Raw genomic sequence first — 15,901 nt, 5'->3', positions numbered from 1 at the left:
TGGGGTGAAAAAGGGGATTTTGGTTAAAATGTGTTGGATATGGGAGATGAGAACTAAGGGGGGAGGGGGGGGGATTTTGGGGTCAAAAAGGGGGATTTGGGGGAGGGGGAAGGGGGCATTTGGGGGTGAAATAGGGGGATTTTTGGGGGAGGGGAAGGACAATTTTGGGGTGAAAAAGGGGGATTTTGGTTAAAATATGTTGGGGTGGGGTTATGGACTCTAAGGGGAAGGGGGTGGGGGTGGGATTTTGGGGTGAAAAAGGGGGATTGGGGGGGGGAAAAAGGGGATTGGGGGGGGTGGGAAGTGGGGACTTGGGGATGAAATAAGGGAATTTTGGGGTGAAAAAGGGGATTTTGGTTAAAATATGTTGGATATGGGAGATGGGAACTAAAGGGGGAGGGGGTGGGGGGGGATTTTGGGGTCAAAAAAGGGGATTTTGGTTAAAATGTGTTTTATATGGGAGATGGGAACTAAGGGGGAGGGGGGGGGAGGGGATTTGGGGTCAAAAATGGGGATTTTGGTTAAAATGCATCATGGTGGGGAGACAGGCACTAAGGGGGGGGGAGGTGTGGGTAGGAAAGGGGTGGAAGGGGGATTTTGGGGTCAAAAAGGGGGATTTTGGGGTCAAAACTACCCCCAAATCCCCCCCAATAAAAACCCTTAAAGCCCCAAAAATGCCGTTTTTCACCCCAAAACCCACCTGCACGTTGCCCTGTTGCCTCATTGCCCTCAGCCTCCTCCCCCTCTCCAGGTGCAGCTGCAGTTCTCGCTCTGCTTCATCCTCCTCCAGCACAGGGGGGATCCCGGCGCCGCCGCCTCCTCTGCCCCAAAAAAAGCCCTTTTTCACCCCAAAATCAAGGCCCCAAAATCCCCCTTTTTCACCCCCAAACGCCGCTACCCCCCAGTGACCCAAAAACTGCTGTTTTCACCCCAAAATTCCACTCCAAAATGGCTCCGTTTCAGCCCAAAATGCCACCAACTGACCCCAAGGCTTTGACCCAAAATCCCACTTTTTCACCCCAAAATCTTTGCTCAAAATCCTACTATCTTACCCCAAAACTTCGACCCAAAATTGCCCCAAAGCTTTGCCCCAAAATCCCCCTTTTTCACCCTAAAACTTGGCCCCCAAATACCCATTTTCCACCCCAAATATTTGACCCCAAATCCCCCTTTTTCACCCCAATTCCATTGTCCCAAAAAGGCCTTTTTTCACCCCAAAATCAAGGCCCCAAAATCCCACTTTTTCACCCCAAAACGCAACTACCCCCCAGTGACCCAAAAACTGCTGTTTTCACCCCAAAATGGCTCCGTTTCAGCCCAAAACGCCACCAACCGACCCCAAGGCTTTGACCCAAAATCCCACTTTTTCACCCCAAAACCTTTGCCCTAAATACCTTCTTTTCACCCCAAAACCTTGACCCCAAATTGCCTCAAAGCTTTGACCCAAAATCCCCCTTTTTCACCCCAAAACTTGGCCCCCAAATGCCCCTTTTCCACCCCAAATATTTGACCCCAAAATCGCCCTTTTTCACCCCAAAATCAAGGCCCCAAATCCCCCTTTTTCACCCCCAAACGCCGCTACCCCCCAGTGACCCAAAAACTGCTATTTTCACCCCAAAATTCCACTCCAAAATGGCTCCGTTTCAGCCCAAAATGCCACCAACTGACCCCAAGGCTTTGACCCAAAATCCCACTTTTTCACCCCAAAATCTTTGCTCAAAATCCTACTATCTTACCCCAAAACTTTGACCCAAAATTGCCCCAAAGCTTTGACCCAAAATCCCCCTTTTTCACCCTAAAACTTGGCCCCCAAATACCCATTTTCCACCCCAAATATTTGACCCCAAAATCGCCCTTTTTCACCCCAAATCCATTGTCCCAAAAAGGCCATTTTTCACCCCAAAATCCCACTTTTTGACCCCCAAACAATGCTACCCCCCAGTGACCCAAAAACTGCTGTTTTCACCCCAAAATTCCACCCCAAAATGGCTCCGTTTCAGCCCAAAATGCCACCAACTGACCCCAAGGCTTTGACCCAAAATCCCCCTTTTTCACCCCAAAACATTTGCCCTAAATCCCTCTTTTTCCACACAAAACTTTGACCCCAAATTGCCCCAAAGCTATGACCCAAAATCCCCCTTTTTCACCCCAAAACTTGGCCCCCAAATACCCATTTTCCACCCCAAATATTTGACCCCAAAACCCCCCTTTTTCACCCCAATTCCATTGCCCCAAAAAGCCCCATTTTCACCCCAAAATCCAGCCCCAAAATCCCACTTTTTCACCCCAAAACGCCCCTTGTCCCCCATTTCCCCCAGTTCCCCCCTATTTCCTCCCCCCAACTCCATTTCCCCCCCCATTTCCCCCATATCCCCCTATCCCCCCCACCCCTATCCCCTCCATTACCCCCCATTCCCCCCCCATTTCCTCATCCCCCCATTTCCCCCCCCCAACCCCATTTCCCCCCTATTTCCCCCTTATTTCCCCCCTATTTCCCTCCCACCCCCATTCCCCCCCCATTACCCCCCAATTTCCCCCATATCCCCCCCATTTCCCCCCCCAACCCCTATTTCCCCCCCATTACCCCCCCATATCCCCCCCCAATTCCCCCCCCAAACCCTATTCCCCCCTATTTCCCTCCCAACCCCCATTTCCCCCCCCATTACCCCCCATTTCCCCATACCCCTCCTATTTCCCCCCCCATTTCCCCCCCATATTCCCCTCATTTCCCCTATTCCCCCCCCCATTTCCCCCATTTCCCCCCTATTTCCCCCCCAACCCCTATACCCCCCCATTTCCCCATTTCCCCCCTATTTCCCCCCTATTCCCCCCCCCATTTCCCCTATTCCCCCCCCCAAACCCCATTTCCCCCCCATATTCCCCTCATTTCCCCTATATCCCACCCCCATTTCCCCCATATCCCCCCCATTTCCCCTATTTCCCCCCCATTCACCCCCATTTCCCCATTTCCCCCCCTATTTCCCCTCCCAAACCCTATTACTCCCCTATTTCCCCATTTCTCCCCCCATTTTCCCCCCCCCAAACCCTATTCCACCCCCATTACCCCCCCCATTCCCCCCCATTTCCCCATTTCCCCCCTATTTCCCCCTCCAAACACCCTATTCTCCCCATATCCCCCCTATTTCCCCCCATATTCCCCCCATTTCCCCCATATCTCCCCTATTTCCCCCCCTATTCCCCCTATTTCCCCCCCCAAACCCTATTTCCTCCCCTCATATCCCCCCCATTTCCCCCATATCCCCCCCATATTCCCCCCATTTCCCCCATATCTCCCCTATTTCCCCCCCTATTCCCCCCTATTGGCCCCCCATATCCCCCCCATTTCTCCCATATCCCCCCCATATTCCCCCCATTTCCCCCATATCTCCCCCATTTCCCCCCCCCAACCCCCATATCCCCCCCATTTCCCCCATATCCCCCCATTTCCCCCCAACCCCTATTCCCCCCCCATTTCCCCCATATCCCCCCCATATCCCCTCATTTCCCCCATATCCCCCCAAATCCCCCCCCATATTCCCACCGTCGCTGCTCATCTCCATGTTCTCCACCCTGTTGTCATCCGATGGGGGGGGCTCTGTGGGGGGGGCACCTCCGGCCTCTCCCCCCCCTCTCCCCCCGGGGGCTCCTCCTCCCCATCCTCCTCACGGCGCCCGCGGCCACGGGTCCTAAAAAGGGGGGGGGACCATCAGACCCCATAGGGACCCCATAGGGAACATCAGACCCCATAGAGACCCCATAGGGAACATCAGACCCCATAGAGACCCCATAGGGAACATCAGACCCCATAGGGACCCCATAGGGAACATCAGACCCCATAGAGACCCCATAGGGAACATCAGACCCCATTGAGACCCCACAGGGACCCCCCTGACACCATAGGGACCATCAGACCCCACAGGGACCCTATAGGGACCCCCTTGACCCCATTGAGACCATCAGACACCATAGGGACCCCCTTGACCCCATAGGGACCATCAGACCCCATAGGGACCATCAGACCCCATAGAGACCCCATAGGGACCCCATAGGGACCATCAGACCCCACAGGTACCATCAGACCCCATAGGGACCATCAGACCCCATAGAGACCATCAGACCCCATAGGGAACATCAGACCCCATAGGGAACATCAGACCCCATAGAGACCCCATTGGGACCCCATAGGGACCATGAGACCCCATAGAGACCATCAAACACCACAGGGACCCCATAGGGACCATCAGACCCCATAGAGACCATCAGACCCCATAGGGACCATCAGACCCCATAGGGACCATCAGACCCCATAGAGACCATCAGACCCCATAGGGACCATCAGACCCCATAGGGACCATCAGACCCCATAGGGACCCCATGGGGACCCCATAGGGACCATCAGACCCCATAGGGACCATCAGACCCCATAGGGAACATCAGACCCCATAGGGACCCCATGGGGACCCCATAGGGACCATCAGACCCCATAGGGACCCCATGGGGACCCCATAGGAACCATCAGACCCCATAGGGACCATCAGACCCCATAGGGACCATCAGACCCCATAGGGACCCCATGGGGACCCCATAGGAACCATCAGACCCCATAGGGACCATCAGACCCCATAGAGACCCCATGGGGACCCCATAGGGACCATCAGACCCCATAGGACCCCATAAGGACCATCAGACCCCATAGAAACCCCAAGGGTAACCCATAGGGACCATCAGACCCCATAGGGAACATCAGACCCCATAGAGACCATCAGACCCCATAGGGACCCCCTTGACCCCATAGGAACTCCCTTGACCCCATAAGGACCTCCTCGACCCCATATGGAACATCAGATCTCATAGGGACTCCCCTGGCCCCATAGGGACCATCAGACCCCATAGGGAACATCAGACCCCATAGAGACCATCAGACCCCATAGGGACCCCCTTGACCCCATAGGGACCATCAGACCCCATAGGGACCATCAGACCCCATAGAAACCATCAAACACCACAGGGACCCCATAGGGACCCCATAGGGACCATCAGACCCCATAGGGACCATCAGACCCCACAGAGACCATCAGACCCCACAGCGACCATAAGACACCATTGAGACCCCACAGGGACCCCCTTGACCCCATAGGGACCATCAGACCCCACAGGGACCCCATAGGGACCCCCTTGACCCTATATGGACCATCAGACCTCATAGGGACTCCCCTGACCCCATAGGGAACATCAGACCCCATAGAGACCCCATAGGGACCATCAGACCCCACAGGGACCCCATAGGGACCCCCTTGACCCTATATGGACCATCAGACCTCATAGGGACTCCCCTGACCCCATAGGGAACATCAGACCCCATAGAGACCCCATAGGGACCATCAGACCCCATAGAGACCCCATAGGGACCATCAGACCCCATAGGGACCCCATAGGGAACATCAGACCCCATAGAGACCCCATAGGGAACATCAGACCCCATAGAGACCCCATAGGGAACATCAGACCCCATAGAGACCCCATAGGGAACATCAGACCCCATAGAGACCCCATAGGGAACATCAGACCCCATAGGGACCCCATAGGGAACATCAGACCCCATAGAGACCCCATAGGGAACATCAGACCCCATAGAGACCCCATAGGGAACATCAGACCCCATTGAGACCCCACAGGGACCCCCCTGACACCATAGGGACCATCAGACCCCACAGGGACCCTATAGGGACCCCCTTGACCCCATTGAGACCATCAGACACCATAGGGACCCCCTTGACCCCATAGGGACCATCAGACCCCATAGGGACCATCAGACCCCATAGAGACCCCATAGGGACCCCATAGGGACCATCAGACCCCACAGGTACCATCAGACCCCATAGGGACCATCAGACCCCATAGGGAACATCAGACCCCATAGGGAACATCAGACCCCATAGGGACCCCCTTGACCCCATAGGGACCATCAGACCCCATAGGGACCATCAGACCCCATAGAAACCATCAAACACCACAGGGACCCCATAGGGACCTCATAGGGACCATCAGACCCCATAGGGACCATCAGACCCCATAGGGACCATCAGACCCCATAGAAACCATCAAACACCACAGGGACCCCATAGGGACCCCATAGGGACCATCAGACCCCATAGGGACCATCAGACCCCACAGAGACCATCAGACCCCACAGCGACCATAAGACACCATTGAGACCCCACAGGGACCCCCTTGACCCCATAGGGACCATCAGACCCCACAGGGACCCCATAGGGACCCCCTTGACCCTATATGGACCATCAGACCTCATAGGGACTCCCCTGACCCCATAGGGACCATCTGACCCCATTGGGACCCCATAGGGACCATCAGACCCCATAGGGACCATCAGACCCCATAGGGATTTCTCTGACCCCACTGGGACCCCCTTGACCCCATAGGGACCCCCAGACCCCCTATAGCTCCCCCCCCTTTATATCCCCCCCCACCTGGACCCAAAGTCCTTATCAGACAGTGGTGAAGCGCTGTGCAGCATCTGATCTACACAGAGCCCCCCCCCCTTTATAGCCCCCCCCAATTAATTAACCCCAATTAATTATGCCCCCCCAATTAACTAATTACCCCCCACCTGGACCCAAAGTCCTTATCAGACGGTGTTGGGGCGCTGTCCAGCAGCTGATCCGCCCGGAGCCCCCCCTTTATGGACCCCCCCATTAATTACAGCCCCCCCCAATTAATTATGACACCCCCAATTAATTAATTACCCCCCAATTAATTAATGACCCCCCACCTGGACCCAAAGTCCTTATCCGATGGGGTTGGGGCGCTGTCCAGCAGCTGATCCGCCCGGAACCCCCCTTTATGGACCCCCCCAATTAATTACAGCCCCCCCCAATTAATTATGACACCCCCAATTAATTAATTACCCCCCAATTAATTAATTAATGACCCCCCACCTGGACCCAAAGTCCTTATCAGACGGTGTTGGGGCGCTGTCCAGCAGCTGATCCGCCCTCAGTCTCTCCCTGCGGCGCAGTTTGCGCACACGGCGCCGGGGCTTACGGAACTAATGGGGGGGGGGGGACCCCAAATTAACCCCAATACACACCCCACAAGGACCCCAAATACCCCCCCAACCCCATTAACTGCCCCCAAATACCCTCATACCCCCATTAACTGCCCCCAAATACCCTCATACCCCCATTAACTGCCCCCCAACCCCCATAAATACCCCCCAAATACCCCCCCACCCCCATTATCTGCCCCCAAATACCCTCCCACCCCCATTAACTGCCCCCAAATACCCTCATACCCCCATTAACTGCCCCCAAATACCCTCATACCCCCATTACCTGCCCCCAAATACCCTCATACCCCCATTAACTGCCCCCAAATACCCCCCCACCCCCATTACCTGCCCCCAAATACCCTCATACCCCCATTAACTGCCCCCAAATACCCTCATACCCCCATGAACTGCCCCCAAATACCCTCATACCCCCATGAACTGCCCCCAAATACCCTCATACCCCCATTAACTGCCCCCAAATACCCTCATACCCCCATTAACTGCCCCCAAATACCCCCCACCCCCATTAACTGCCCCCAAATACCCTCCTACCCCCATTAAATGCCCCACAACCCCCCCCCAAGGACCCCAAATACCCCCCAACCACCTTTAACTGCCCCCCAACCCCCCCCAAATACCCTCCTACCCCCCTTAATAGCCCCCCAACCCCCCCCCAAATACCCCTCAACCCCCCTTAAATGCCCCCCAACCCCACAACCCCCACCACCCAAGGACCCCATATACCCTCCCACCCCCTTTAATTGCCCCCCAACCCCCCCCAAATACCCCCCATACCCCCCTTAACTGCCCCCCAACCCCCCCCAATTGCACCCAAATACCCCCCACCCCCCCAACTGCCCCCCAACCCCCATAAATACACCCCCTAACCCCCCACAAAGCCCCCAATCCCACCCGATCCCCCTCAAACCCCCCCAAATACCCCCCAGCCCCCCTTAACTGCCCCCCAACCCCCCCAAGTCACCCCCAAATACCCCCCCAAACCCCCTTTACATCCCCCCAACCCCCATAAATACCGCCCCAAACCTCCCCAAATGCCCCCCACCCCCCTTAACTGCCACCAACCCCCCCTTAACTGCCCCCCAACCCCCCTTAACCGCCCCCCAGCCCCCCTCAAACCCCACCAAATACCACCCAGCCCCCCTTAACTGCCCCCCAAATCCCCTTAACAGCCCCCCAACCCCCATAAATACCCAACCCCCATAAATACCCCCCCAAAGCCCCCCAGCCCCCCTTAACTGCCCCCAAACCCAATACCCCCCCAAGCCCCCAATCCCCCTCAAAACCCCCAAATACCCCCCACCCCCCCTTAACTACCCCCCAATCCCCATAAATACCCCCCCAACTGCCCCCCAATTCCCATTAACTGCCCCTCAAACCCCCCCAAATAACCACCCACACCCCCCTTAACTGCCCCCCAATCCCCCTCAACCCCCCCCAAATACCACCCAGCCCCCCTTAACTGCCCCCCAAATCCCCTTAACTGCCCCCACCCCCTCTTAACTGCCCCCCAGCCCCCATAAATACCCCCCTACCCCCCCAAATACCACCCAGCCCCCCTTAACTGCCCCCACCCCCCCTTAACAGCCCCCCAACCCCCATAAATACCCCCCAAACGCCCACCCAAATACCACCCAGCCCCCCTTAACTGCCCCCCACCCCCCCTTAAACCCCCCCAAATACTCCCCACCCCTCCTTAACTGCCCACAAACCCCCTTAACAGCCCCCCAACCCCCATAAATACCCCCCAACCCTCATAAATACCCCCCAACCCCCCCCCCCCCCCTTAACTGCCCCCCAGCCCCCCTCAAACCCCCACAAATACCACCCAGCCCCCCTTAACAGTCCCCCAAACCCCATAAATACCCCCCACCCCCCCTTAACTGCCCCCCATCCCCCATAAATACCCCCCTACCCCCCCAAATACCCCCCAGCCCCCCTTAACTGCCCCCACCCCCCTTAACAGCCCCCCAACCCCCATAAATACCCCCCAACCCCCCCTAACTGCCCCCCACCCCCCATAAATACCCCCCCAACCCCCTCCCCCCTTAATTGCCCCCCAGCCCCCCTCAAACCCCCCCAAAGACCCCCCACCCCCCTTAAACCACCCCAATCCCCCTCAACCCCCCCAAATACCCCCCAGCCCCCCTTAACTGCCCCCACCTCCCCTTAACAGCACCCCAACCCCCTTAACAGCCCCCCACCTGCCATAAATACCCCCCCAGCCCCCCCCTCCCCCCTTAACTGCCCCCCAGCCACCCTCAAACCCCCCCAAATACCACCCAGTCCCCCTTAACAGCCCCCCACCCCCCATAAATACCCCCCACCCCCCCCTTAACTGCCCCCCAGCCCCCATAAATACCCCCCACCCCCCATAAATACCCCCCCAAACCCCCCCCTCACCTCCTCAGGTGTGAGATACTCGGTGGCCAGGCGCAGGGGGGGCAGTTCCAGGCTCTGCACTTCGGGTCCATCCGTCGCCCCCCCCCCAATTCCTTGTCCTGCCCCCTCCCCCCCCCCCCCCGCGGTGCCGTGGGGGCCCAGATGGAAGGTGGGCTGCTGGGGGGGGGCCAACACCTCGTCGTATTGAGGGAGGAGGGTGTGGGGGGCGGCCTGGAATATATGGGGGGGGGGGGGAAAGAAAGGGGTTAATTGGGGGGGGGGATTAATATGGGGGGGGGGAAAGAAAGGGGTTAATTGGGGGGGGGGATTAATATGGGGGGGAAAGAAAGGGCTTAATTGGGGGGGGGATTAATATGGGGGGGGGGATGCTTCATGGGGAGATATAGGGATAAGGGGGGGGGTACAGGGATATGGAGACCCCATGGTGACACAGTGACCCCTATGGTGACCCATAAGGAGACCCCATAGGGAGACCCCATAAGGAGACCCCATAAGGAGACCCCATAGGGAAACCCCATGGTGACCCATAGGGAGACCCACAGGGAGACCCACAGGGAGACCCCATAAGGAAACCCATTGGGAGACTCCATAGGAAGACCCCATAGGGAGACTCCATGCTGAACCATAGGGAGACCCATAAGAAGACCCCATAGGGAGACCCATAGGGAGACTCCACAGGGAGACCCATAGGGAGACCCCATGGTGGCCCATAGGGAGACCCCATAATGAGACCCCATAGTGACCCATAATGAGACCCCATAGTGACCCATAAGGAGACCCCATAGGGAAACCCCATAGTGACCCATAAGGAGACCCCATAGTGACCCATAAGGAGACCCCATAGGGAAACCCCATAGTGACCCATAAGGAGACCCCGTAGGGAAACCCCATAGTGACCCATAAGGAGACCCATAGGGAAACCCCATAGTGACCCATAGGGAGACCCCATAGGGAGACCCCATAGGGAGACCCATGGGAAGACCCACAGGGAGATCCATAGGGAGACCCAATAATGAGATCCATAGAGAGACCAATAGGGGGACCCCATAATGACCCATAGGGAGACCCCATAGGGAGACCCATAAGGAGACCCATAGGGAGACCCCATAAGGAGACCCTATAAGGACACAGTGACCCCCATTGTGACACAGTGACCCATAAGGAGACCCATAGGGAGACCCCATAAGGAGACCCTATAAGGACACAGTGACCCCCATTGTGACACAGTGACCCATAAGGAAACCCATAGGGAGACCCATAGGGAGACCCCATAATGAGACCCCATAATGAGACCCCATAGGGAGACCCCATAGTGATCCCCCACCGTCTGCTCCCCGTCCCCATAGGGGTCGTATCCCGGTTTCTTGCCCCGCAGCTCCAGACCCCGAGCAGCCGCCTCCGCCTCCGCCAGGGTCGGGTTCAGAAGGACGTCCTCAGAGTCCTCCAGAACACCTAGGGGGTAATGGGGGTGTTAATAGGGTCAATGGGGGTAATGGGGTCAATGGGAGGTAATGGGGGCGGTAATAGGGTCAATGGGGGTATTGGGGTTCAGAAGGACGTCCTCAGAGTCCTCCAGAACACCTATGGGGTAATGGGGGAATTAATAGGGTCAATGGGGGGTCAATGGGGTCAATGGGGGGTATTGGGAGTCAATGGGGGTATTGGGAGTCAACAGGGGGTCAATGGGATCAATGGGGGGTCAATGGGATCAATGGGGGGTCAATGGGGTCAATGGGAGGGGTATTAGGGTCAATGGGGGGTATTGGGAGTCAATGGGGGCTCAATGGTGGTCAATGGGGGGTATTGGAAGTAAATGGGGGGTCAATGGGATCAATGGGGGGTCAATGGGAGTCAATGGGGGGCACTGGAAGTCAATGGGGGGTCAATGGGGGTATTGGGGTCAATGGGGGGTTTATTAGGGTCAATGGGGGTATTGGAAGTCAATGGGGGGTCAATGGGATCAATGGGGGGCATTGGAAGTCAATGGGATCAATGGGGGGTCAATGGGTCAATGGGGGGTAATGGGGTCAATGGGGGGTATTGGGGTTCAGAAGGACGTCCTCAGAGTCCTCCAGAACACCTATGGGGTAATTAATAGGGTCAATGGGGGGTAATGGGGGAATTAATAGGGTCAATGGGGGGTAATGGGGTAATTAATAGGGTCAATGGGGGTAATGGGGTAATTAATAGGGTCAATGGGGGGTAATGGGGGAATTAATAGGGTCAATGGGGGTAATGGGGGAATTAATAGGGTCAATGGGGGTAATGGGGTCAATGGGGGGTATTGGGGTTCAGAAGGACGTCCTCAGAGTCCTCCAGAACACCTATGGGGTAATTAATAGGGTCAATAGGGGTAATGGGGGAATTAATAGGGTCAATGGGGGTAATGGGGGCATTACTGGGGTCAATGGGGGGTATTGGGGTTCAGAAGGACGTCCTCAGAGTCCTCCAGAACACCTAGGGGTAATGGGGGAATTAATAGGGTCAATGGGGGGTAATGGGGTCATTAGGGGTATTGGGGGGGGAATTAGGGGGTATTGGGGTCAATGGGGGGTATTGGGGTTCAGAAGGACGTCCTCAGAGTCCTCCAGCACCCCTAGGGGTAATGGGGGAATTAATAGGGTCAATAGGGGGTAATGGGGGCGTTAATGGGGTCAATGGGGGGTATTGGGGTCAATGGGGGGTATTGGGGGTGTTAATGGGGTCAATGGGGGTTAATGGGGTCAATAGGGGTATTGGGAGTCAATGGGGGTATTGGGAGTCAACAGGGGGTCAATGGGATCAATGGGGGGTCAATGGGGGGTTTATTAGGGTCAATGGGGGGTATTGGGAGTCAATGGGGGCTCAATGGTGGTCAATGGGAGGTATTGGAAGTAAATGGGGGGTCAATGGGATCAATGGGGGGTCAATGGGAGTCAATGGGGGGCACTGGAAGTCAATGGGGGGTCAATGGGGTCAATGGGGGTATTGGGGTCAATGGGGGGTTTATTAGGGTCAATGGGGGTATTGGAAGTCAATGGGGGGTCAATGGGATCAATGGGGGGCATTGGAAGTCAATGGGATCAATGGGGGGTCAATGGGGTCAATGGGGGGTATTGGGGTCAATGGGGGGTATTGGGGTTCAGAAGGACGTCCTCAGAGTCCTCCAGAACACCTATGGGGTAATGGGGGAATTAATAGGGTCAGTGGGGGTAATGGGGGAATTAATAGGGTCAATGGGAGTAATGGGGGAATTAATGGGGTCAATGGGGGTAATGGGGTCAATGGGGGTATTGGGAGTCAATGGGGGGTATTGGGGTTCAGAAGGACGTCCTCAGAGTCCTCCAGCACCCCTAGGGGTAATGGGGGAATTAATAGGGTCAATGGGGGGTAATAGGGTCAATGGGGGGTAATGGGGGAATTAATAGGGTCAATGGGGGGTAATGGGGTCAATGGGGGCTATTGGGGTTCAGAAGGACGTCCTCAGAGTCCTCCAGCACCCCTAGGGGTAATGGGGGAATTAATAGGGTCAGTGGGGGGTAATGGGGGAATTAATAGGGTCAATGGGGTATTGGGGTCATTAGGGGTATTGGGGGGTATTAGGGTCAATGGGGGGTATGGGGTAATGGGGGTTATTGGGGTTCAGAAGGACGTCCTCAGAGTCCTCCAGCACCCCTAGGGGTAATGGGGGAATTAATGGGGTCAATGGGATATTGGGGTCATTAGGGGTATTGGGGTCAATGGGGGGTATTGGGGGGGGAATTAGGGGGTATTGGGGTCATTGGGGGTATTGGGGTTCAGAAGGACGTCCTCAGAGTCCTCCAGAACACCTATGGGGTAATGGGGGAATTAATAGGGTCAATGGGGGTAATGGGGGAATTAATGGGGTCAATGGGGGTAATGGGGGAATTAATGGGGTCAATGGGGGTACTGGGGTCAATGGGGGTATTGGGAGTCAATGGGGTCAATGGGGGGTATTGGGGTTCAGAAGGACGTCCTCAGAGTCCTCCAGAACACCTATGGGGTAATGGGGGAATTAATAGGGTCAGTGGGGGTAATGGGGGAATTAATAGGGTCATTGGGGGTAATGGGGGAATTAATAGGGTCAATGGGGGTAATGGGGTCAATGGGGGGTATTGGGGTTCAGAAGGACGTCCTCAGAGTCCTCCAGAACACCTAGGGGGTAATGGGGGAATTAATAGGGTCAATGGGGGTATTGGGGGAATTAATAGGGTCAATGGGGGGTATTGGGGTCAATGGGGGGTATTGGGGTCAATGGGGGGTATTGGGGTCAATGGGGCTATTGGGGGTCAGAAGGACGTCCTCAGAGTCCTCCAGCACCCCTAGGGGTAATGGGGGAATTAATAGGGTCAATGGGGGGTAATGGGGTCATTGGGGGGTAATGGGGGCGGTAATAGGGTCAATGGGGGTAATGGGGTCAATGGGGGGTATTGGGGTTCAGAAGGACGTCCTCAGAGTCCTCCAGCACCCCTAGGGGTAATGGGGGAATTAATAGGGTCAATGGGGGGTAATAGGGTCAATGGGGGGTAATGGGGGAATTAATAGGGTCAATGGGGGTAATGGGGTCAATGGGGGGTATTGGGGTTCAGAAGGACGTCCTCAGAGTCCTCCAGAACACCTAGGGGTAATGGGGGAATTAATAGGGTCAATGGGGGTAATGGGGGAATTAATGGGGTCAATGGGGGGTAATGGGGTCAATAGGGGTATTGGGGGGGGAATTAGGGGGTATTGGGGTCAATGGGGGGTATTGGGGTTCAGAAGGACGTCCTCAGAGTCCTCCAGCACCCCTAGGGGTAATGGGGGAATTAATAGGGTCAATGGGGGTAATGGGGGAATTAATAGGGTCAATGGGGGTAATGGGGGAATTAATGGGGTCAATGGGGGTATTGGGGTCAATGGGGGTATTGGGAGTCAATGGGGTCAATGGGGGGTATTGGGGTTCAGAAGGACGTCCTCAGAGTCCTCCAGAACACCTATGGGGTAATGGGGGAATTAATAGGGTCAGTGGGGGTAATGGGGGAATTAATAGGGTCATTGGGGGTAATGGGGGAATTAATAGGGTCAATGGGGGTAATGGGGTCAATGGGGGGTATTGGGGTTCAGAAGGACGTCCTCAGAGTCCTCCAGAACACCTATGGGGTAATGGGGGAATTAATAGGGTCAATGGGGGTAATGGGGGAATTAATAGGGTCAATGGGAGTAATGGGGGAATTAATGGGGTCAATGGGGGTAATGGGGTCAATGGGGGTATTGGGAGTCAATGGGGGGTATTGGGGTTCAGAAGGACGTCCTCAGAGTCCTCCAGCACCCCTAGGGGTAATGGGGGAATTAATAGGGTCAATGGGGGGTAATAGGGTCAATGGGGGGTAATGGGGGAATTAATAGGGTCAATGGGGGGTAATGGGGTCAATGGGGGCTATTGGGGTTCAGAAGGACGTCCTCAGAGTCCTCCAGCACCCCTAGGGGTAATGGGGGAATTAATAGGGTCAATGGGGGTTAATGGGGTCAATGGGGGGTAATAGGGTCATTAGGGGTATTGGGGGGGGAATTAGGGGGTATTGGGGTCATTGGGGGTATTGGGGGTCAGAAGGACGTCCTCAGAGTCCTCCAGCACCCCTATGGGGTAATGGGGGAATTAATAGGGTCAGTGGGGGGTAATGGGGGAATTAATAGGGTCAATGGGGGGTATTGGGGTCATTGGGGGGGGTTGGGGGGGTATTAGGGTCAATGGGGGTATTGGGAGTCAATGGGGGGTCAATGGGGGTTAATGGGTGCCAATGGGGGGGTAATGGGGTCATTAGGGGTATTGGGGGGTATGAGGGGGTTATTGGGGTGGCCATGTAGGATATGGGGGTCCTATGGGTGCCCCCACCTTTGTCCTTTAGGGTGAGCACCAGGGTCTGCCCCTCGCGGATGGCTGCTGGGTTGTGCTGCACTGCCAGGCCCTGCAGGTCCCGGGCGCTGTACAGGTCCTGGAAGGGAAAAACAGCATCAGCACACACCACTATGGCACCCCCGACCCCATAGAGACCCCAAAGGGACCACAAAGGGACCCCAGAACCTAATGGGACCCCAAAGGGACCCCAGAACCTAATGGGACCACAAAGGGACCCCAGAACCTAATGGGACCACAAAGGGACCCCAGAACCTAAAGAGACCCCATAAAGACCCCAAAGGGACCCCAGAACCTAATGGGACCACAAAGGGTCCCCTGAACCTAAAAGAACCCCACAGAGACCCCAAAGAGACTCCAGAACCTAAAGGGACCACAAAGGGACCCCTGAACCTAAAAGGACCCCATAGAGACCCCAAAGGATCCATGGTACCCATAAAAACCCCAAAGGGACCCCAGAACCTAAAAGGACCCCAAAGAGACCCCTAAAGGACCACAAAGGGACCCCAGAACCTAAT

General features: G+C 56.0%; 1 protein-coding gene across 1 annotated transcript in view; it reads right to left on the bottom strand.

Moving 5' to 3' along the window:
• SART1 (spliceosome associated factor 1, recruiter of U4/U6.U5 tri-snRNP) overlaps nt 1-15,901 on the bottom strand; it is a 32,869-nt gene that overhangs the window by 16,575 nt on the left and 393 nt on the right. Inside the window, 8 exon segments of the mRNA XM_085535504.1 lie at nt 701-801; nt 804-821; nt 3,542-3,604; nt 3,607-3,686; nt 6,957-7,066; nt 9,491-9,700; nt 10,815-10,942; nt 15,363-15,551. Coding sequence (XP_085391630.1) covers nt 701-801; nt 804-821; nt 3,542-3,604; nt 3,607-3,686; nt 6,957-7,066; nt 9,491-9,700; nt 10,815-10,942; nt 15,363-15,551 — 899 coding nt within the window.

The sequence above is a fragment of the Coturnix japonica genome, unplaced genomic scaffold (assembly GCF_054131305.1).
Source record: "Coturnix japonica strain WE unplaced genomic scaffold, WE-NBRP24 Scf128, whole genome shotgun sequence".
NCBI classification, from domain to species: domain Eukaryota; kingdom Metazoa; phylum Chordata; class Aves; order Galliformes; family Phasianidae; genus Coturnix; species Coturnix japonica.
This window is presented reverse-complemented; position numbering and strand designations above follow the sequence as displayed.